Source organism: Abramis brama (assembly GCF_963993115.1).
Source record: "Abramis brama genome assembly, chromosome: 16".
In the NCBI taxonomy this organism is placed as follows: Eukaryota; Metazoa; Chordata; class Actinopteri; order Cypriniformes; family Leuciscidae; genus Abramis; species Abramis brama.
Window position 1 is genome coordinate 233260 of NC_139978.1, and position 18849 is coordinate 252108.

Sequence of the window (18849 nt, forward strand, 5' to 3'; positions counted from 1 at the left end):
GTAAAAGTCCATGTCACATTTCATCCCAAAATTAAAAGAACAAAAAATATAATCCTTCTATATAAAATATAATCCTTCTATATAAAGAATGTGAATCCTAAATTAATCCTATTGTAATACCCTTAAGAGTTTATGCATTGTGGCATTATGTAATATTTATGACATCATCATTATTTTCATGCGTGTTAGCTAAAAGTTTCTTTACTATAATCTATTCAGACTTTTGCTTTTGATGTTTGGTTTTGTAATTATTAATCTCGCTAGATTATTTGTGTTATTATTAATGGCTAACGGCGGGGGTCCCCCTCGGCATGATGATAATAATGTGTTACATTTATATGGAGCTTTTCTGGGTCGTCAAAGCGCTTCACATATGGAAGAGGGGAATCTCCTCAGCCACCACCTGATGATGCGACGGCAGCCATACTGCGCCAGAACGCCCACACACACACACACACACACACACACACACACCACACACACCACACACACACACACCACACACACACACACACACACACACACACCACACACACACCACACACCACACACACACACACACACACACACCACACACACACACACACACACACACACCACACACACACACACACACACACACACACACACCACACACACACCACACACCACACACACACACACACACACACACACACCACACACACACACACACACACACACACCACACACACACACACACACACACACACACCACACACACACACACACACACACCACACACACACCACACACACACACACACCAAACACACACACACACCACACACACCACACACACACACACACACACACACCACACACACACCACACACATACACACACACCACACACACCACACACACACCACACACACACACACACACACACACACACCACACACACACAAACACCAAACACACACACACCACACACACACACACCACACACACACACACCACACACACACCACACCACACACATACACCACACACTCTCACACACACACACACACACACCACACACACCACACACACCACACACACACACACACACACACACACACACCCCACACTCTCACACACACACACACACCACACACACACACACCACACACACCACACACACACACACACACACACACACCACACACACACACACACACCACACACACACACACACACCACACACACACACACACACACACACACACCACACACACCACACACACACACCACACCACACCACACATACACACACACACACACACACCACACACACCACACCACACCACACACACACACACACACACACACACACACACACGCACACTCTCTCACACACACACACACACACACACACACACGCACACTCTCACACACACCACACACACACGCACACTCTCTCTCACACACACACACACACACCTGGGATTCTTAATGACCACAGAGAGTCAGGAGAGTCTCGGTTTGACGCCTCATCCGAAGGACGGTGCTCTTTGACAGCATAGTGTCCCTGTCACTGCACTGGTTAAGATCCACACAGATCACAGGGTGCGCGCCCCCTACTGGCCTCTCTAACACCTCTTCCAGCAGCAACCTAGTTTTCTCAGGACTCAACATTGCAATGCTGTTTGCGAATGTTCATTGGAACTATGTTTTCGGGAAACACAGACTCATTGAACTATGCTAATGACGACGGAACTTGCAACCATAGTTGGCTAACGATGCTTTTGGGAAACACACCCCTGGCTGTGACCAACACGTATTTCAAGAAAAGATCTACACCAGCGGTGGCCATGCAGCTCTGACCGGCTACTGGTGGTACGGGGCGAGACCTGAAGCTGGAGACCAACACTAAAGTGATTCCATATGACAGCACTGCACCCCAACACCGTCTCCTGGAGCCGCTACGTCAGACGGGAAGCCAACAACAGGGCGAATTAAAGTGGTGGAAAATCAAGCAGGGCAGGGATGAGATCCTCTGTGATCGTGGAGTGGTATTCCTTGCCGACCTCTTCAACCGCATTGTGGCCGTGAACAAGGCGCCCCGGGTCTGGACAGTCAAGTGTGCAAACCATTGGCCAATACAATTACTGTGCCACACAATGAAGATCTTTGAGCAAGTGTTAGACCGACGCCTTCGAAGCATTGTCACTGTCACATCCAACCAGTGCATTTTCGGTAAGACTTTATGAAGCCGAATGTTGGCCCACGACCAAGAAATATGAGCTAGTCCTCCATGCAGTGGAAATGAAGATGCTCCGATGGATACTTCGGCTAACCCTCCACGACTGTGTAATAAACGAGGATATCAGGTGAAGACTTTGAGTTGCCCCAATCACAATGAAGTTGAGAGAAGCCCGTTTCAGGTGGTAGGGCCACTCTATACGTAGGGTTCGGTACCGAAACCCCCTATATGGCCGGTATGTACTGGACCGAATCAGAATGCAGATTTTGGTGACTCAATTCGGTGCCAATGCCAATGCCTGAGATGTCGAGGTAGCGGCAAGGGAGCGACTTACAAGTTCAAAAACACAGATTCATTCACAGATAGATGTAATGAAACAAGGTGTTGAAATTATTTTAACTTTGAGTGCCACATTACAAGGCTCGGCTAAGCTGCAATGCATCACATGGGCAAACGCTGACACTGATGCTTCGTTTCTTTATTCTTTTTTCTTTATTTTATTTTAAAAGGGACAATGCACATTGATTAACATGAGCACTCAAGTCCATCATGTAAATGTGCCAGATTTAGCCATTCAGGCAAATTTTCTGTTGTCCCTGGCAGGTTGATGGTAAAGAAAAGTCCATAAAACATAAAAAAAATCACGTAAAACCATTCCAGCAAACATAACCATAATCAGAGCATATTATTAACACAAATGCAAAATGACTTAAAATATAAGACGGAAACATGCCACTAATCCAAATTATGGATTAATTATTCAATAGCCACTGTTTTGTCAATGCAAAGAAGTAAAAGATGTAATATTTCTTAATTCTATAGGTATAGTATTCCAGGTATGTGCAGCTCTATAAGAAAAGGCGGACTGCCCAAAAGCACTTCTTTTATGTAGCATTATACAATCCCCTCTAGTAATGGCTCTAGTAGAGGAGTTATGCTTTTGTCTAATAAACTCATTAAGTGGAGGTGGGGCCATACCATGCAAAGTTTTATACACAAGTAAAATATCTCCATGTGTAATCACATTTCCCCAGTTAAAAAAAAAAAATCATATTAGTTACATTTTTACAATGATGATATAAATTAGACCTTTCATCCAATATTTTCAAAGCCTGCTTATAGAATCTTTCTATTGATTGTAATGTAGTCCCGCCTGTCTGCGTCCAGCTGGTAAAGCAGTAATTAATATGTGAAAAGATCATGGCATTAATGTATAACTTTAAGGCCTCGGTGGTTAAATTATTTGTAATGTGTCTAAAACTTACCAGATTCAATTTAATTTTATTCACAACTTTTTTTAACTTGTTTTTTAAATCTAAGTTGTGAATCTATTATTATGCCTAAATATTTATACTCATGGACTACTGATCATTTTCATCCGGCTACTATAACGTCTGGATCTTGATCTCTATTTGCAGACTTTGATAAAAAATAAAATAAAATAAAAACATGCATACAGTTATACTAACATTAAGATGTAAACATGAATTTATTAACCAATTAGAGACATTGACCATTGCAGCTGATAATTCTTCTGCATCTTGCTTTTTGCTTTTAGGATGCACATATATAACCGTATCATCAGCATGCATCTGACAATTAACAGTAGATACACAAACGTCCGGCAGGTCATTAATATGCAAACTGAACAATAACGGCTCCAATATTGAACTTTGGAGAACACAAAGTCAAGTCAATTCAAGTCACCTTCATTTATACAGAGCTTTTAACAATATAGATTGTTTCAAAGCAGCTTTACAGTGATAATAGGAGATTAAAGTAACAGAGATTGTTTAGGCTTTACAGCAGCTCTAGAATAAAGTTATTGTCCAGCTAAAGTTAGTTTTGATTGATTCACTTCCGTTGCAAAGATCATTAGTTATTAACTTAGGGTCCGCTAAGACGACACCGTTCTCACAGAAAACCCTTAACGCGCTCCGGCCGCTCGTCCGCACAACAACAGTGCCTAGTGGCTCGAGACAGAATTAGTAACAAACAGAATTAGTAACCATTTGTGTAAAGTATAATTGCCAACTCAGACACACTGTTTTCTATCAGCAAGGTATGATCTTATCCATTTGATGACCTCTGGTGAGAAATTATAATTTGATAACTTAATTAAAATTGCATGATTTACTGTATCAAAGGCTCTCTTTAAATCTAGATGGAAAATTCCCACGACACCTCCTTTATCCAATTTAGATTTTATATTTTCTAAAAGAAAATAATTTGGAGTTTCTGTAGAATGATACTTTCGAAACCCAAATTGCATCGGATGCTATGAGAATGGAGTACTATTCAAATGTGATTTACTGGTCAGAAATCCATTTCTCTGTAATTTTGGATTCTGCTGGTGGGATACTAATTGGTCTATAATTGCTAATAGCCATGTGATCACCTGATTTGAACACTGGTGTAATTACTGCAGTTTTTAAGCCCTTTGAAACAAGACCAATTAACATTTTTTAAATGGGAGGAACGAGTGCCTCTTTATAGGTTTTAAAAACATTGTATCCATCCCATATCCATCTTTTGCCCTTGAACTATTAATAGATGAAATAATCATATGTACTTTAGAATTAGTAAGTTCTCTAAAAGCATTCAAATTTACACAGTAGATGTAACTAAATCATTTAAACCAGGTACTTTCTGAATCAAAGACTTTGTAGAATCTATAAAATTATTATTAAATGCTTCTGCCACCTTATTTGTATCATTAGTCATATTTAATTTGTATCATTCTCAGATCAGATTCAAGATTCAGATTCAACTTTATTGTCATTGCACAAGTACAACCTGTACAACGAAATGCAGTTTTACATCTAACAAGTCAGTCAATCATTAAAGTGCTTTTTATAGTAATGATTATTTAAAAATACATTTTGCAAATGTGATGTATAGAGTTCAGACGGTCCATAGGCCATATAAGTAGAAATTTCATATAGTGCATAATGACTGAGATGTATTGGTAAAGTGCATAGTGATCAGAGGTAGTCAGACAGTCTATAATCCGAGTGCAAGAAATAAACAAAGGAGAGAAATGGCGGAGCAGCACAGGGACAGGGGCTAGTGTTGGGGCTTGATGTTGAGCAGCGTTATGGTGTAGGGAAAAAAGCTGTTTCTGAGCCTGCTGGTGCGACTTCTAAGGCTCCTGTAACGTCTCCCAGGCGGGAGGATGGAGAACAGTCCTAGACTGGGGTGTGTATGGTCCTTGATGATATTGTGAGCACGTCGCAAACACCGTGAGTGATGTAGATCAGTAATGGCTGGGAGTGATGTGCCAATGATTTTTTGTGCAGTTTTCACCACCCGCTGTAGTGCTTTCCTGTCAGCCATTGTGCAGTTCCCATACCACACCGTGATGCAGTTAGTGAGAATGCTCTCAACTGTGCAACGATAGAAGTTACGGAGTATCTGAGGGGACAGTCCAGCTTTTTTGAGTTTCCTGAGGAAGAAGAGGCGTTGTTGAGCTTTCTTGATCATAATGGAGGTATTGAGTGACCAGGAGAGGTCTTGTGAAATGTGGACACCCAGGAGCTTGAAGCTAGTGACCTGCTCTACTTCAGCCCCATTGATGTAAATGGGTGTGTGGATGCCTACCTTTGCTTTCCGGAAATCAACAATGAGCTCTTTGGTTTTGGAGGTGTTGAGCGCAAGGTTATTATTTGCACACCATGCAGCCATACGCTGCACTTCCTCCCTGTAGGCTGATTCATCATTGTCCCTGATCAAGCCAAGCACCGTTGTATCGTCTGCAAATTTAATGATGGAGTTAGTATTGTGAATGGGGGAGCAGTCATGGGTGAAGAGGGTGTACAGTAATGGGCTGAGCACACACCCTTGTGGCATATCAGTGTTTAGAGGAAGTGTAGTGGAGAAGAGGTTATTTAACCTTACCATCTGGGGTCTGTTGATCAGAAAGTCCAATATCCAGTTGCAAATGGATATGCTGATGCCAAGCCTGTGTAATTTCATGATCAGATCAGATGGTATGACTGTATTAAAAGCTGAACTGAAATCGATGAATAACATCCTTGCATATGAATTTTTATTATCTAGATGGGTAAGGGCAGAGTGGAGGACTGTGGATATGGCATCCTCAGTCGATCTGTTGGCACGATATGCATACTGGTGGGGGTCTAGTGCAGGAGGAAGACTGGGCTTGAAGTGAGCTAGGATTAGCTTCTCAAGACATTTGGTGATGATAGGGGTCAGTGCTACTGGTCGATAGTCATTCAGGCACTCTGGGTTTGATCGCTTGGACACAGGGACGATGATGGTGGTCTTGAGGCACACAGGAACAACAGCCTGGGCCAGTGACAGGTTAAATATATCAGTAAAGACTCCAGACAGTTGCTCAGCACATGTTCTCCACACACGCCCAGGGATGCCATCCGGGCCGGCTGCTTTCCGTATATTCACCCTGCTCAGTACTGACTGCACGGCAGAGACAGTCAGTCTAAGGGGTTGGTCGTCAGGTGGGGGGGGGGGGGGGGGGGGTAGTTTTGACAGGCGTAGTGTTGTTGTCCCGGTCAAAGCGGGCATAAAAGTTATTAAGCTCATTAGCAAAGGAGGTAGTGGTGGTAAGAGGGGTTGAATTTACTCTTCTGTAATCTGTAATGGCCTGTATCCCTTGCCACATGCGTCGGGGGTCAGAGTTATTGAAGTGCTCCTCAATCAGACATTTGTGGCTATGTTGGGCATTCCGAATTCCACTTTTCAGGTTAGCCCTGGATGTGCTATAGGCTTCTGCATTGCCAGATCGGAAAGCAATGTCGCGAGCCTTTAGCAGTAGACGAACATCCTTATTCATCCAAGGCTTCTGATTGGGATAAAACTTGATCTGCTTGTGAGTTGTGACATCATTGACGCTTGTATTGATGTATTCCAGAACAGAAGAAGTGTATGTGTCAATGTCCAGCTGGGAGTCAGAGATGGCATTGGTGGCGAACAGACTCCAGTCCGTGCGCTGAAACCTAAGCTGTAGTGCGGCCTCAGCACCCTCGGGCCAGATCTTCACATTCCTCACTGTGGGTTTCACCCTGTTAATGAGGGGTGTGTATCTGGGCAGCAGCAGCAGGGAGAGATGGTCAGATTGACCCAGGTGGGGGAGTGGTTTGACTTTGTAGGCCTCTGGTATGTTTGTGTACACCTTGTCCAAAGTTCTGTCACCTCTGGTCGGGCAGGAGACATGTTGGTGGAACTTGGGGAGTACAGACTTGAGGTTTGAGTGATTAAAATCCCCAGCAGCAATAAACGCCCCTTCTGGGTGTGCAGTTTGCTGTTTGCTAATGGCAGCATATAGTTCTTTCATTGCTTGCTTAGCATTAGCGTCAGGGGGTACATAAACGGCCGTGATAACAGTACATGTAAACTCTCTGGGTAGGTAAAAAGGCCGACATTTAACAGACAGATATTCCAAGTTCTCAGAACAGTGACTCCCGGTCATGACAGTGTTCGTACACCAAGCATTGTTGACATAAATGCCCAAACCACCGCCTCTGGTCTTACCGGAGTCTTCAGTTGTTCTGTCAGCCCTGAACATAGTCCGCCCCTCCAGTTCGATCGCGACGTCTGGAACACGGCCATTTAACCAGGTTTCCGTGAAAATCATGATATTACAGTCCATAATCCATCTGTGAGAGGTAATCCAGAGTCGTATTTCATCTAGTTTATTCGCCAGTGACCGCACATTGGCTAGGAATAAGCTTGGTAGTGGTAGCTTATGTGGGGTTAGCCTTAGCCTAGCTCGTAGGCCACCGCGCTTTCCCCGCTTCTGTTTACAGTCTTGACGCCGCCTCCGGGCCCTCCTTCCTGGGAGAGCTGATAAGTTAGAGTCCGGCGTCTTGGCTATTTCCGGTGGAAGTTGAAGATTTTGTAAAATGTTACTCGTGCAGAGTGCGTGGATGTCAAGAAGTTCTTGTCTACTGTAAAATATATTCCCATGGTGGTATCGAGGGAAAAACGTTGCTAATAATAAACAAACACTCAATAATTCGCAAAAACTGGGGAGACGCAGAGCCTCGCGCTGTACTCGCGACGCCATCTTTTTTGTTCAAAATATTCTCTATATTTAACTCCATTGTTTTATGTATGTTATTACATTTTCCAGTTAATTTCTTTAAATTCTGCCATATTTCCTCTAGCTTCACAGATAGTCTTAATAAAAAAACGTAGCATTTGCCTTTCTAAGCTCCTTTACAAACTTATTTCTTAATGTGGTAAAAAAACACCTTCATGTTCTATCTTACACCTGAGAGCTAACTTAAGAGCATGATCTCTTTGTTTCTTGAGGGAACTAATTTTTTAATTTAACCATGCTAAATATTCTATTTGTCCTGGTTTACGTTTTACTTTCCTTGTATAATTGTCTATAATTTCAGTCATGAAAGAATTACAGTTTTCATACTCTTATATTTAATAATTTCTTTAATTGCGTTTTCAAAATTCCAAACTTTTAGGAATTTTGTACTTTTCTACCTTCTTGTCAAATGTTAAATTAAATCTAAATTAAACATTTCTTTATTCTTTCTGGTCTATTAGTGAGAGCCAGGAGCTAGTTGGTAAAAGGAAGTGAGATGGCGCCGGTGTGTGCGGCTTGCCGTCTACCCATTACGTTACTTGTTGTGTTTTTGTTGACTTTGCTGCTTCTGCGTTGTCACTCGTTGATCTCTTATGATCGGCAACAACTTTTAGATATTTATCATGCCATGCCAAAGCTTCTCGGAACTCATCCCGATTCAAACAATTATGAGTTTTACTCACCACCCCCGCAGTCGGACTCACCCGGCCACCTATGCTGGCGTGTCTTTGAACTTCCATGCAGGAGACACCGGCGGACACGGAAAACGGGGCGGCGCTGCGGTTCGGTTGAAGTCCACCTGGGCACTGGGCTTCACCTCGGTGTCGATCTCCACCTTGTCGGATTCAATCTGGCATTATCAGCTTTTTCGAAAGGCCGCGGATCAAAATCGTTGGTGGATTCAGCCGATTATCCCTTCGTCACCCTTCTGGCTGACTCGACGGATCTCTCCATGGCTCCGATGCAGGAATGTCAATCATCATCAATCTTCGCAGAGCTTCCGACTCTTCACATGATCCACCGCAACTTAGGATGGCCCTCGCCAACGTTCGATCTGTAGTAAACAAAACCTTCATCTGCAGCGACCTCATCTCTTCTAACAATCTGGACTATTTCTTCGCAACGTAATCGTGGATAAAAGCAGGTGATATCAGTCCTTTTTCCGAACTGGTTCCCCCGGAGTATGACTTCTTTAACACTCCCCGGTTAACCGGCAGGGCAGGGAGACTTGTGATTATTTTTTAAAACAATGTTCAGTGTCGTTTATTGTCAACGGCCACTTTTACGAGCTTTGAAGTCCAGGAAATTCATTTAAATTCCCTCTATCCTATTCTACTCCTGCTAATCTATCGTCCACCTTCATCTAGTAACTTTATCAATGAGTTTTCTGATCTCCTGGGCGATGCTTTGACGAGATATGACCATATTTTAATAATTGGTGATTTTAATATTCATGTATGCTGCCCTACTAGTGCTTTAGCTAAAGACTTTTTAAATTTAATATCCTCTGTAAACGTTGTTCAATGGGTAAATGATCCCACACACTGTCACGGTCATACACTAGATACACTACTGTCATATGGTCTATCGGTGGCTGATATTGAAATCAGTGACCTTCCACCAGTATTTTTTTCTACACTTCTTCTAGCAGTACCAGCTCATGTACGTTGGTCTCGCACCCTAACCTCACATTCCCAGGACCTCACATTTTCTGACCAGTACCTGGAGGCTGATAATTCTCTAATATCTGGCTCCCTTACTTCAGATTTAGATGTCAATGAACTGATACAAGACTTTAATGATAAATGCTCCAACATTCTTGACTCCATCGCACCTTGCAAGCTCATCCATCCCAAACATAAGTCTCAGCCATGGATAAACAGCGACATTAGACTATTACACCAACAGTGAAGATGGCTCGAACGAAAATGGAAGAAAGACATGCTCCAAATATCATTCGAGATGCTGACTGCCTCGTTAAATTTTTTTCTAAAGGCAGTAAGGGCAGCAAAGAACAAATTCCTGTCTGACATCATTAAGAGGAATTCACATTGATCCAGAACTCTCTTTTCAACCATTGACACTGTTCTTAACCCCTCTGTTAAATCACAGTTTCTCACCTCCATAATCTTTTCGCTGACAAAATTAACATCACTCAAGCTTTCACCTTGAGACAGCTGGCACCCGATCCTATTTTTTCTTGGGTACAGTGGAGCGAATTCGAGCTGGTTTCCCTCCAGACATGCAGGGAAATAACTCTGAAATTAAAGTCCACCTTCCCTCCCCAAGATATTCTTCCCTCTCGCTTTTTAAAACAGGTTATCGATACTGTTGGATCTGACATTCTGAACATTCTCAACAACTGTCTTGTGACTGGGACTGTACCAGACGGTTTTAAAGTCGCCACTGTGACTCCCATTCTTAAGAAGCCCTCACTTGATCCTGCTGTATATGAGAACTATAAACCTATATCCAACCTGCCATTCATATCTAAAATTCTCAAAAAATCTGTTTTTATACAGCTGCCGATTTATTTGCTCACTCACTCAATCTCTAACATCTTTCAGTCTGGCTACAAACGCCTTCACAGCACTGAGTCTGCTCTTCTAAAAGTCCTCAATGATATTCTCATGACTACTGATGCTGGGGACACTGTAGCCTTAGTGCTACTACATCTGAGCTCAGCATTTGATTTCATTGATCATAAGTTCCTTTTATCTCGACTGGAGCGGTCAATTGGTATCACTGGCACGGTACTTAAATAGTTCCAGTCCTTTTTATCTAACAGAAGTTTAGTTAATATAGGCGCTCAAACATCCTCAGCAACCCACCTCACCTGTGGTGTGCCCCAGGGATCGGTTCTGGCACCTCTATTGTTCTCTCTGTATATATATACTGTATATATGTTACCCCTTGGAACTATCATGAGTAGATTTGGTGTGTCTTACCACTGCTACGCGGATGACACCCAAATCTACATACCTATAAAACACAAAGATAGCCAAACATTTGAGAGATTAGATGCATGTCTTCATCAACTTAAACTGTGGATTACAAATAATTTCATGTTACTGAACGATAATAAAACCCAAATCATTCTATTTGGTCAAAATGAGCTCTCTAACAGTAATTCTACTGAGTTAGGGACCCTCACACCACACCTTACAACCAATGTTAAAAATGTGTGTTTTTATCATGATAGTAGTCTTAAATTAAACAAACAAATTAATAGCACAGTTAGGGCTAGTTTTTATCATCTTCGCCGGCTAGCCAAAGTTAAATCATTTTTAAGTAAAGACAGCTTCGAGACAGTCATTCATGCTTTCATTTCCACACGACTGGACTACTGCAACTCACTATATGTTGGACTTCCTCTGTCTGCAATCTCTCGTATTCAAATGGTCCAAAACGCGGTTGCCCGTAAACGTGATCATATTACCCCAATTTTGTGCTCTCTGCACTGGCTGCCAGTTCGATATCGAATTGACTTTCACCTACAAAGCTTGTTGTAATCAAGCCCCTAAATATCTCTCTGACTTAATTGTCAATCACAACCCTGCCAGATCACAGGTCAAGAGATCAACATCTTCTGTCTGTCCCTCGATCTCGCTTATGATGCTGAGGTGATCGAGCTTTTGCAGTGGCTGGTCCTCAGTTGTGGAATAACCTCCCACTACATGTTAGAACTGCGTCTACACTAGCTGAATTTAAATATATGCTTAAAACTCATCTTTTCTCTTGTGCTTTCAAGTCTTTGTAATTCTACTGCATTTCTTGTCTTCATTTTTATTTTTATTTTTCTATCCATTTTTGCCTTTTCTGTTTTTCTTTGATGTACAGCACTTTGGCCAACCAAGGCTGATTTTAAATGTGCTTTATAAATACAATTTTATTTGATTAGTTACCCTAGTTGGCCCTTCAATAATCTGCTGAAAATCAAAATTACTCACTATACTTTTTCTTCCTTTGTACTTCGTCATTCCAATTTATGTTAAAATCTCCTAATATAATAATCTCATTATTTGTATCGCACTCTTTGATAAGAGCGTTTAATTTTTCATAAAATACAGTCTTTGAAGATGGTGGTCTGTATATTCCAATTACAGTAAATGACATTTGATCAGACAATATAGTTTAAAACCTATATATTCTAAGTTGTTTTCACAAGACCACCATTTGCTTACATCTTTTATTATTCCTTAAAATAAAATAGCACCCTTCCACCCCTATTGTCAACCATTAACATATTAACATTTCATGCAACCATGTTTCTGAATTCCAAATTTGATTCATATAAAAGATGTTGTATTTGATCATTTTTAGGAATAACCCACTTGGTTTTGATCGAGAGTCCCAAAGAATGCGAGCATGGTTTACTGTTCTAAAAAGTTTGAAACCATTTGCCGGATTTATCTTGCACGTTGATTTATTTAATGGTGTAAGATTAATAATTTGCACATGGTTCGCTATAGTCAAGTCACATTTATTTATATAGCGCTTTTTACAATACAGATTGTTTCAAAGCAGCTTTACAGACATAACAGGAAAATAATGCAAAAAAGTTTGTTTCCAGAAGAAAATAGCGTCACAGTCCAGCTTAAGTAAGTTCAGTTCAGTTTTTGTTTTTGTTGATGATTCAGTATGTAGCTATACTGGTATCAAATCAATCGAGAATCACACAGTCGGCCAGCGTCTACAGTAAGCGAATCGCTGTTAACGAAATGTTCATATCCGAATGCAATATCCTCCATAGATGAATGTTGACACACACTCCCCGCAAATGCCACTTGATGATGTCGATCTAGGCCCGTCTCGTCACACCTGGCCGGGATTAAGATGCGCTTCCCCCGAGCAGAAGTAACAAGCCGGTATCCAGAAATTTCTGGTGCACTGAGCTTTGTAACGAATGGACTTAATCAAAATGCTCTATACATCATAAAACCTTCCCCCTCTCCCCTGTTGTCCTCGGCCCTAAAACCAGTTCTCGTCACAGACCATTATCACCTCTGCTCTCCTGAACGATCTCAGCTAGAGACTGTGTCTGCAACCCTCAAAGACAGCACAGGAGACCAGACGGCATGAGCCATTTGGTCAAAGACTATAGAGACAAACTTCCAATACACAAGGACATTGACTCCATTCTTACCCACAAACTTTCCCAAATGTTTATAGTATTTCTCCTGTGTTTATGCATGTCCATATGTTTTATTAGCTTAGTTATGATTCTTTGTTAGTTATGTTAGAGTAACTTCAAATGTTGATATCCTAAGATGATGTATCACTGCTTTAACATCTTTGAATCCCCTCTTTCTTGGTATCAAAATAATCCTCTTTTGATTTATTATTATGAATATTTTACCATACTTATGTGTGAAGACTGCACAAATTATCCATGCCTCCATGAACATGCAAATGGGGATAAGATGAAACAAAGACTTTCTCCCGGTCATCTTTGATTGATCACCTCAACAAATGGGTGTGAACTGATATGACCTTTAAGAGTGTCTGATTAGGTCAGATCTTTGCTCAAGCTCTTTGAGACAACATCCTCCTGTCTTCTTTCGGCAACTTCATCTTCAAGTTAACTTCTTTGGATTCAACGTGGACCACCCCAAGAACCCAAAAGAACGCTTCAGCACACTCCTGGCAAAATCATCAAGAATCTCCTGAATCTTGTTCAGCAACCGAAGTCAATGCAAGTACCCGTTCGCAGCCTTTAGATGTGTTTGTAAGTTATTGTGCCCCTTTAAGGTGACCCTGATTCTCTGATGTTTCTCGTAGCTTGTGGTTAACTGATGGTAATCTTGCCATTCTCTTTTCTTCTCTCTCTTTCTTCACTTTTCTTTCTTCACTACTTTCTTGATTCTGTATACAATCTTTGCTTAGTTTAGTTGTGTGTGTAGCCTACCGTAGTTTATTAAACCATTATATCCACACTTTATTGTCTCTGTGTTTGTCACTCACAAAAATATCAAAGTCACTTAAACATCTTGATCTAGCGATAGCTATGCTATTACCCTGCTAGTACTTTATTTACTTTAGTTGGAAAAGGTTATTCTTTCTTGGCCAGGAAGATAATTTATTTCCTAGAATTAATAATTGATTATGCTTTCTGTTCATTGGATGAACTGATTAAATAATTGTACTATTAATTCTGCTCCAGTCAATTCTAAAAATAATTCAAACATTTATAATCGATTATAATCCGTTAAAATGTATTATATATATCTTTTGAGCTAATTTGCTACAGCTTGGTTATTTATATTAGCCATACAAGTCGTACTGAATCGGCAACAGGTGCCACTATTTAATGTCATCCATCGTTGTTTTGTTGCTCTTTTTTTAAGTATCCGTTCAGGCACTGTTCAGGCACCGGCACCATTTTAAAAGTATCAATTTGACACTGGTATCATAAAAAACCCAAACGTTACCCAACCCTAGCCATGCGTAGTGACAAGGACTCTGTGGCAAGAACAGCACTCCGCTTCGACCCCGGGAGGCCGCCAACTGCGAGGAAGACTTAAAGAGCAGTGGATGGACAGCTCTACGGAGGACATGTGGGCAGTGGACCAAAACCCCAGAGGACGTCACACACCGAGCCTGGACAAGATGGAGCCGAGCAGAGAGATAACAAAGATACAAAAATACTCAGGTTTTTATTCTCTCAGAAATATCCAAAAGTCTGAACAGAACAACCATAATAATATCAAAATCAGACCCAGAGCAACTGAAACACAGTGGTGTATAAATAATAGAAACAGAATACAGGAAACACTGAGTAGGAGCCTCACCATTCGACTAGGAGGGCTCACGTTGCAATCCCAAGGGAGCTAACTGAAATTTGGATGGGCAAGCTCAGCAGGCGACTTAAACCAAATGCCTTACCTATAGGCTAATTATAAATTCAAACAACACATTCCACATCATTAAATTAATTTAATAATCCAAACAGTGCTCACACAACCCTCGAGTTCATTATTTAGATGCTGTGCTGGCTCTCCCGTTTTCATGTCGTAGCGAGGGCTCCCCTTTTCGAGAGCTATGTGAGCCTTTCCACATGTATTTGTATTGTGAGCTCTCCTCTTTGAAGAGGAGAGAGAGCTCTCCCGTCCAAATCGAAGTGAGGGCTTGCCCGTATATTTCGCACCCGGGCTCTCCTGTTTGCATCGCAGCGGGGGCTCCCCCTCTTAAGTGCTGCATGAGCCTTCCTAGAGTAAGTGTAGAAGGATAAAGCAGGTGAGTAATGAGTACAGGTGGCACCTGATTAGCTGATTTAAGTTAGTTTGATATGAAACAGTTGGATCTGATGTAGCTTTTGGAAGACTTCAAAAGACCAACAGCCACTGCTGGATCTGATGTTGTGAAAGACTTTTTTGAGTGGTCGTGTTTGCTGCTCGTATGTGTAAGGAGTGGCTGGAATATGGTTGAGGTTGAGGTTGCGGATAGCAGGATGTTTAGGAGCTGGGGAGGCCATTTTGGTAAAATCCCCCGAACCAGTGGAGTGGGCCACGTCAGTGTACAATTTGATATTGTGGGAAAGACAGCCATCATAGGAAAAGGTAAGGCCGTTGAAAAGTTATATAATGTTTAATTTGTTGCAGCAAGGCAGGGTTAGGGATAGTGGTGGGGGAAAAAATCGATTCTGTTCAGTATCGCGATATTTTGCACACGCAATTATATCGATACAGTAGCGCAAAGTATTGCGATATTTAATTATAAAATTATCTGTTTTACTTTTGGGTTTTCTCTATTGGTTTTCTCGGAGTTTACTCTGATCATGTACATTCGCGTATTACATCCACAGGATGGCGCTTGTTGCGGTGCTTTGTTATCGTGCTCGTGCATTCAACAGCAAATTCAAATGAAAATGGCTTCACCATCACAACCGGTTGTACACGACGCTCCGTCGTATTTCAAATCGAAAGTGTGGGTAAATTTTGGTTTTCATCAAAAAGCGAATAGTAAAGACCTTGACATGCAGCATGCTATATGCAAGGAATGCCACATGAAGATTAAGTACTGTGGAAATACCATTTGGAGTTAGTGGCCACTGAGGAAGTGAAACGCCCCAAAGTTGTTGTCCTACCCCCAAATCAACGCACCTTGGACCAAACAAAAATTACCTCCAAACTCAGAAAGAGCTAAGAAAATCACTGAGGCGATAGCCTACTTTATCTCCAAAGATTTACAGCCTTACAGTGTGGTGAAGAACAAAGGTTTCCAGAATCTGCTTAGCATACTGGAACCCAGGTATGTGATCCCCTCGCGTAAATATTTTACTGACACTGCCATCCCCAAACTCTACAGCGAAGTCAGAGATGAGGTAAATGAAACTTTGAGTTTAGCCGAAGGAGTTGCTATAACGTGTGACGGTTGGTCATCAAGAGTACCGCGCATCATAACCGCGCATCACATCACGAATGAATGGCAGCTTTTAACTCATGTTTTACAAACCAGGGTGATGCATGAGAGCCATACCGGGGCCAGTGTGGCTGAGTTGCTGAAAACGGCAACTGAAGAGTGGGGTATCGCTAACAAACAGATTGTTTTGGTTATGGACAATGCGTCCAACATGGTTGTGGCTGCGCAGGTGGGGGGCTACCTTCACGTGAAATGTTTTGCCCATACGCTCAACCTTGCCTCACAGCGCGCACTAAAGCTGCCTGCTGTCGCTAGGTTACTAGGAAGAGTCCGGCGCATAACCACTTTTTTCCACCGCAGTACAATCGCCAACATTTGATGTTGGAGCAAAAACAAAAGCTTCTGGACCTCCCCACTCACAAGCTCAAGACCGATGTTGTGACCCAACAACGCGTAATGTTCTGTCTTTATAAAGTCTCTTCTTATTAAACTGTCTGTACACTTACAAAGTTCTCAATGCTTCGGTTTGCATGTAGGGACCCAATGAGCTCATTATGCTACCGTGTTAGTGTGAGGCTATTTTGAGCCTTGTTAGTGGTATTAACTAGCGATTTACTTTTACTTACTCTGTGCCCCATGTAAAACTCTTTACATTCGATTTTCATGAAAACGCATCCCAGGGAACAATCGACTCGGTAACCATGTGTTAATTACCCCAAGGTTCATTTTTTACCGGAATTGTCCTTTAAAGTAAACTGCAACAGAATAGTCCGGAAGGAAGGATTACAATAGATTTTTTTATTGAGAAACAGAATTATTTCAAGTGTGTTGGGGTTTAGACGATTCCTCTTCTTGGACAAAATCTCTCTAGCCTTGGAAAAGATCCTTTCACAAGGAACAGAGGATGCAGGGGAACGTAAAAATGGCAGTGGTACAAATGAGGATACTGATGCTTCTGTTGAGCCCAGACAGGGGAGGATTCCCTCTTTCTTGCTGTCTCCATTACCAGGAAAAAGTCACAAAAAGCAAACAAATCCAAAAGGGCAATCCAAATCCAAAAGCAGTCCAGTCCAGATGCAAAAATCCAGAGCAATCCAAATAATCTTATCTAATTAATATAACAAGACTATAACATAGCTAGGCCTACTATAATAATAATATACTATAACTATTCTAACCTGATAATGTAATAATATACAGCCCTCACATATGACACAATAACGACAATGACAATGATAGTTTTCTAACTCTCTGACTCTCTGACACTACTACAACTGCTTCTACTACTCCTGACAACACCCACAAGAAGGCGCGAGTTTCGAACCGCCTTTTATCCGGAAGCGACACTCAGACCGAACCGATGACGTATCCACACAAACCGAGGCCTCGTTTGTCATTAGTCACGTGATTTTCACGTTAACAACACAAGCCTCGAGTCGCGGCTTCATCTGGCACGCCCACTTTTTCTCGACACACGCTCCGACGCCTCAGTTCAAATGTCACATCACTACTTCTAAGGAACTCCTTCATCATCATCTGCAAGAGAGAGAGAGAGAGAGACTTGGTTACACTTCAGTTAAGCTATCATCTGAAATTCAACTTACTGTTTACTCACCTGTTTCGCTGTACCGATCCATTCTGCAAATTAAAGCATTTAACTTACCATTCTGTCTGCTTCGTCTATGCCAAACCTGACAGAAGATCAGACCACCATGCAGAATCCTTCGGAATCCACAGCGAATTCACCTGTCAATCCGATCGCCATTCATCAACACACCTCTTCAGCTTCACTTCCTCAAGCGCCCGTTGCTTCGTTCACTGCCTCAGCGTGTCCCATGGCCCGACCAGCGACATTCTCCGGTGAGGTGGAGGACTGCAGTGGGTTTCTACTTCAGGTATCTTTGTATTTCTCCATGCAAGAACATCAATTCATCAACGATTCAGCTTGTGTTGCTTTCATCATTTCACTTCTGTCTGGGCAAGCACTTCAGTGGGCACAGTCTCTGTGGAATTCGGATTCGGAAGTCGTCAAATCCCTCTCCGGTTTCATACAACACTTCAAAGAAGTTTTCGGTCAAACAGCTGCCGATCTATCAGTACATGATCAACTCTACAATCTTTGTCAAGGCCAATCTTCTGTGAGTACTTTCTCTTTACGATTCCACACTTTAGCGGCATCCAGTGGTTGGAATGAGGCAG

At 41.9% G+C, this 18849-nt stretch overlaps 1 protein-coding gene across 1 annotated transcript in view; it reads right to left on the reverse strand.

Annotated features, from left to right (window-relative positions):
• prickle2a (prickle homolog 2a) overlaps nt 1-7656 on the reverse strand; it is a gene marked incomplete at its 5' end in the record, with an annotated part of 29481 nt that extends 21825 nt beyond the window's left edge. The window contains 2 exon segments of the mRNA XM_084087599.1: nt 5514-6644; nt 6811-7656. Of these exon segments, the coding sequence (XP_083943725.1) occupies nt 5514-6644; nt 6811-7656 (1977 nt within the window).
• Nucleotides 7657-18849: the final 11193 nt, after the last annotated feature.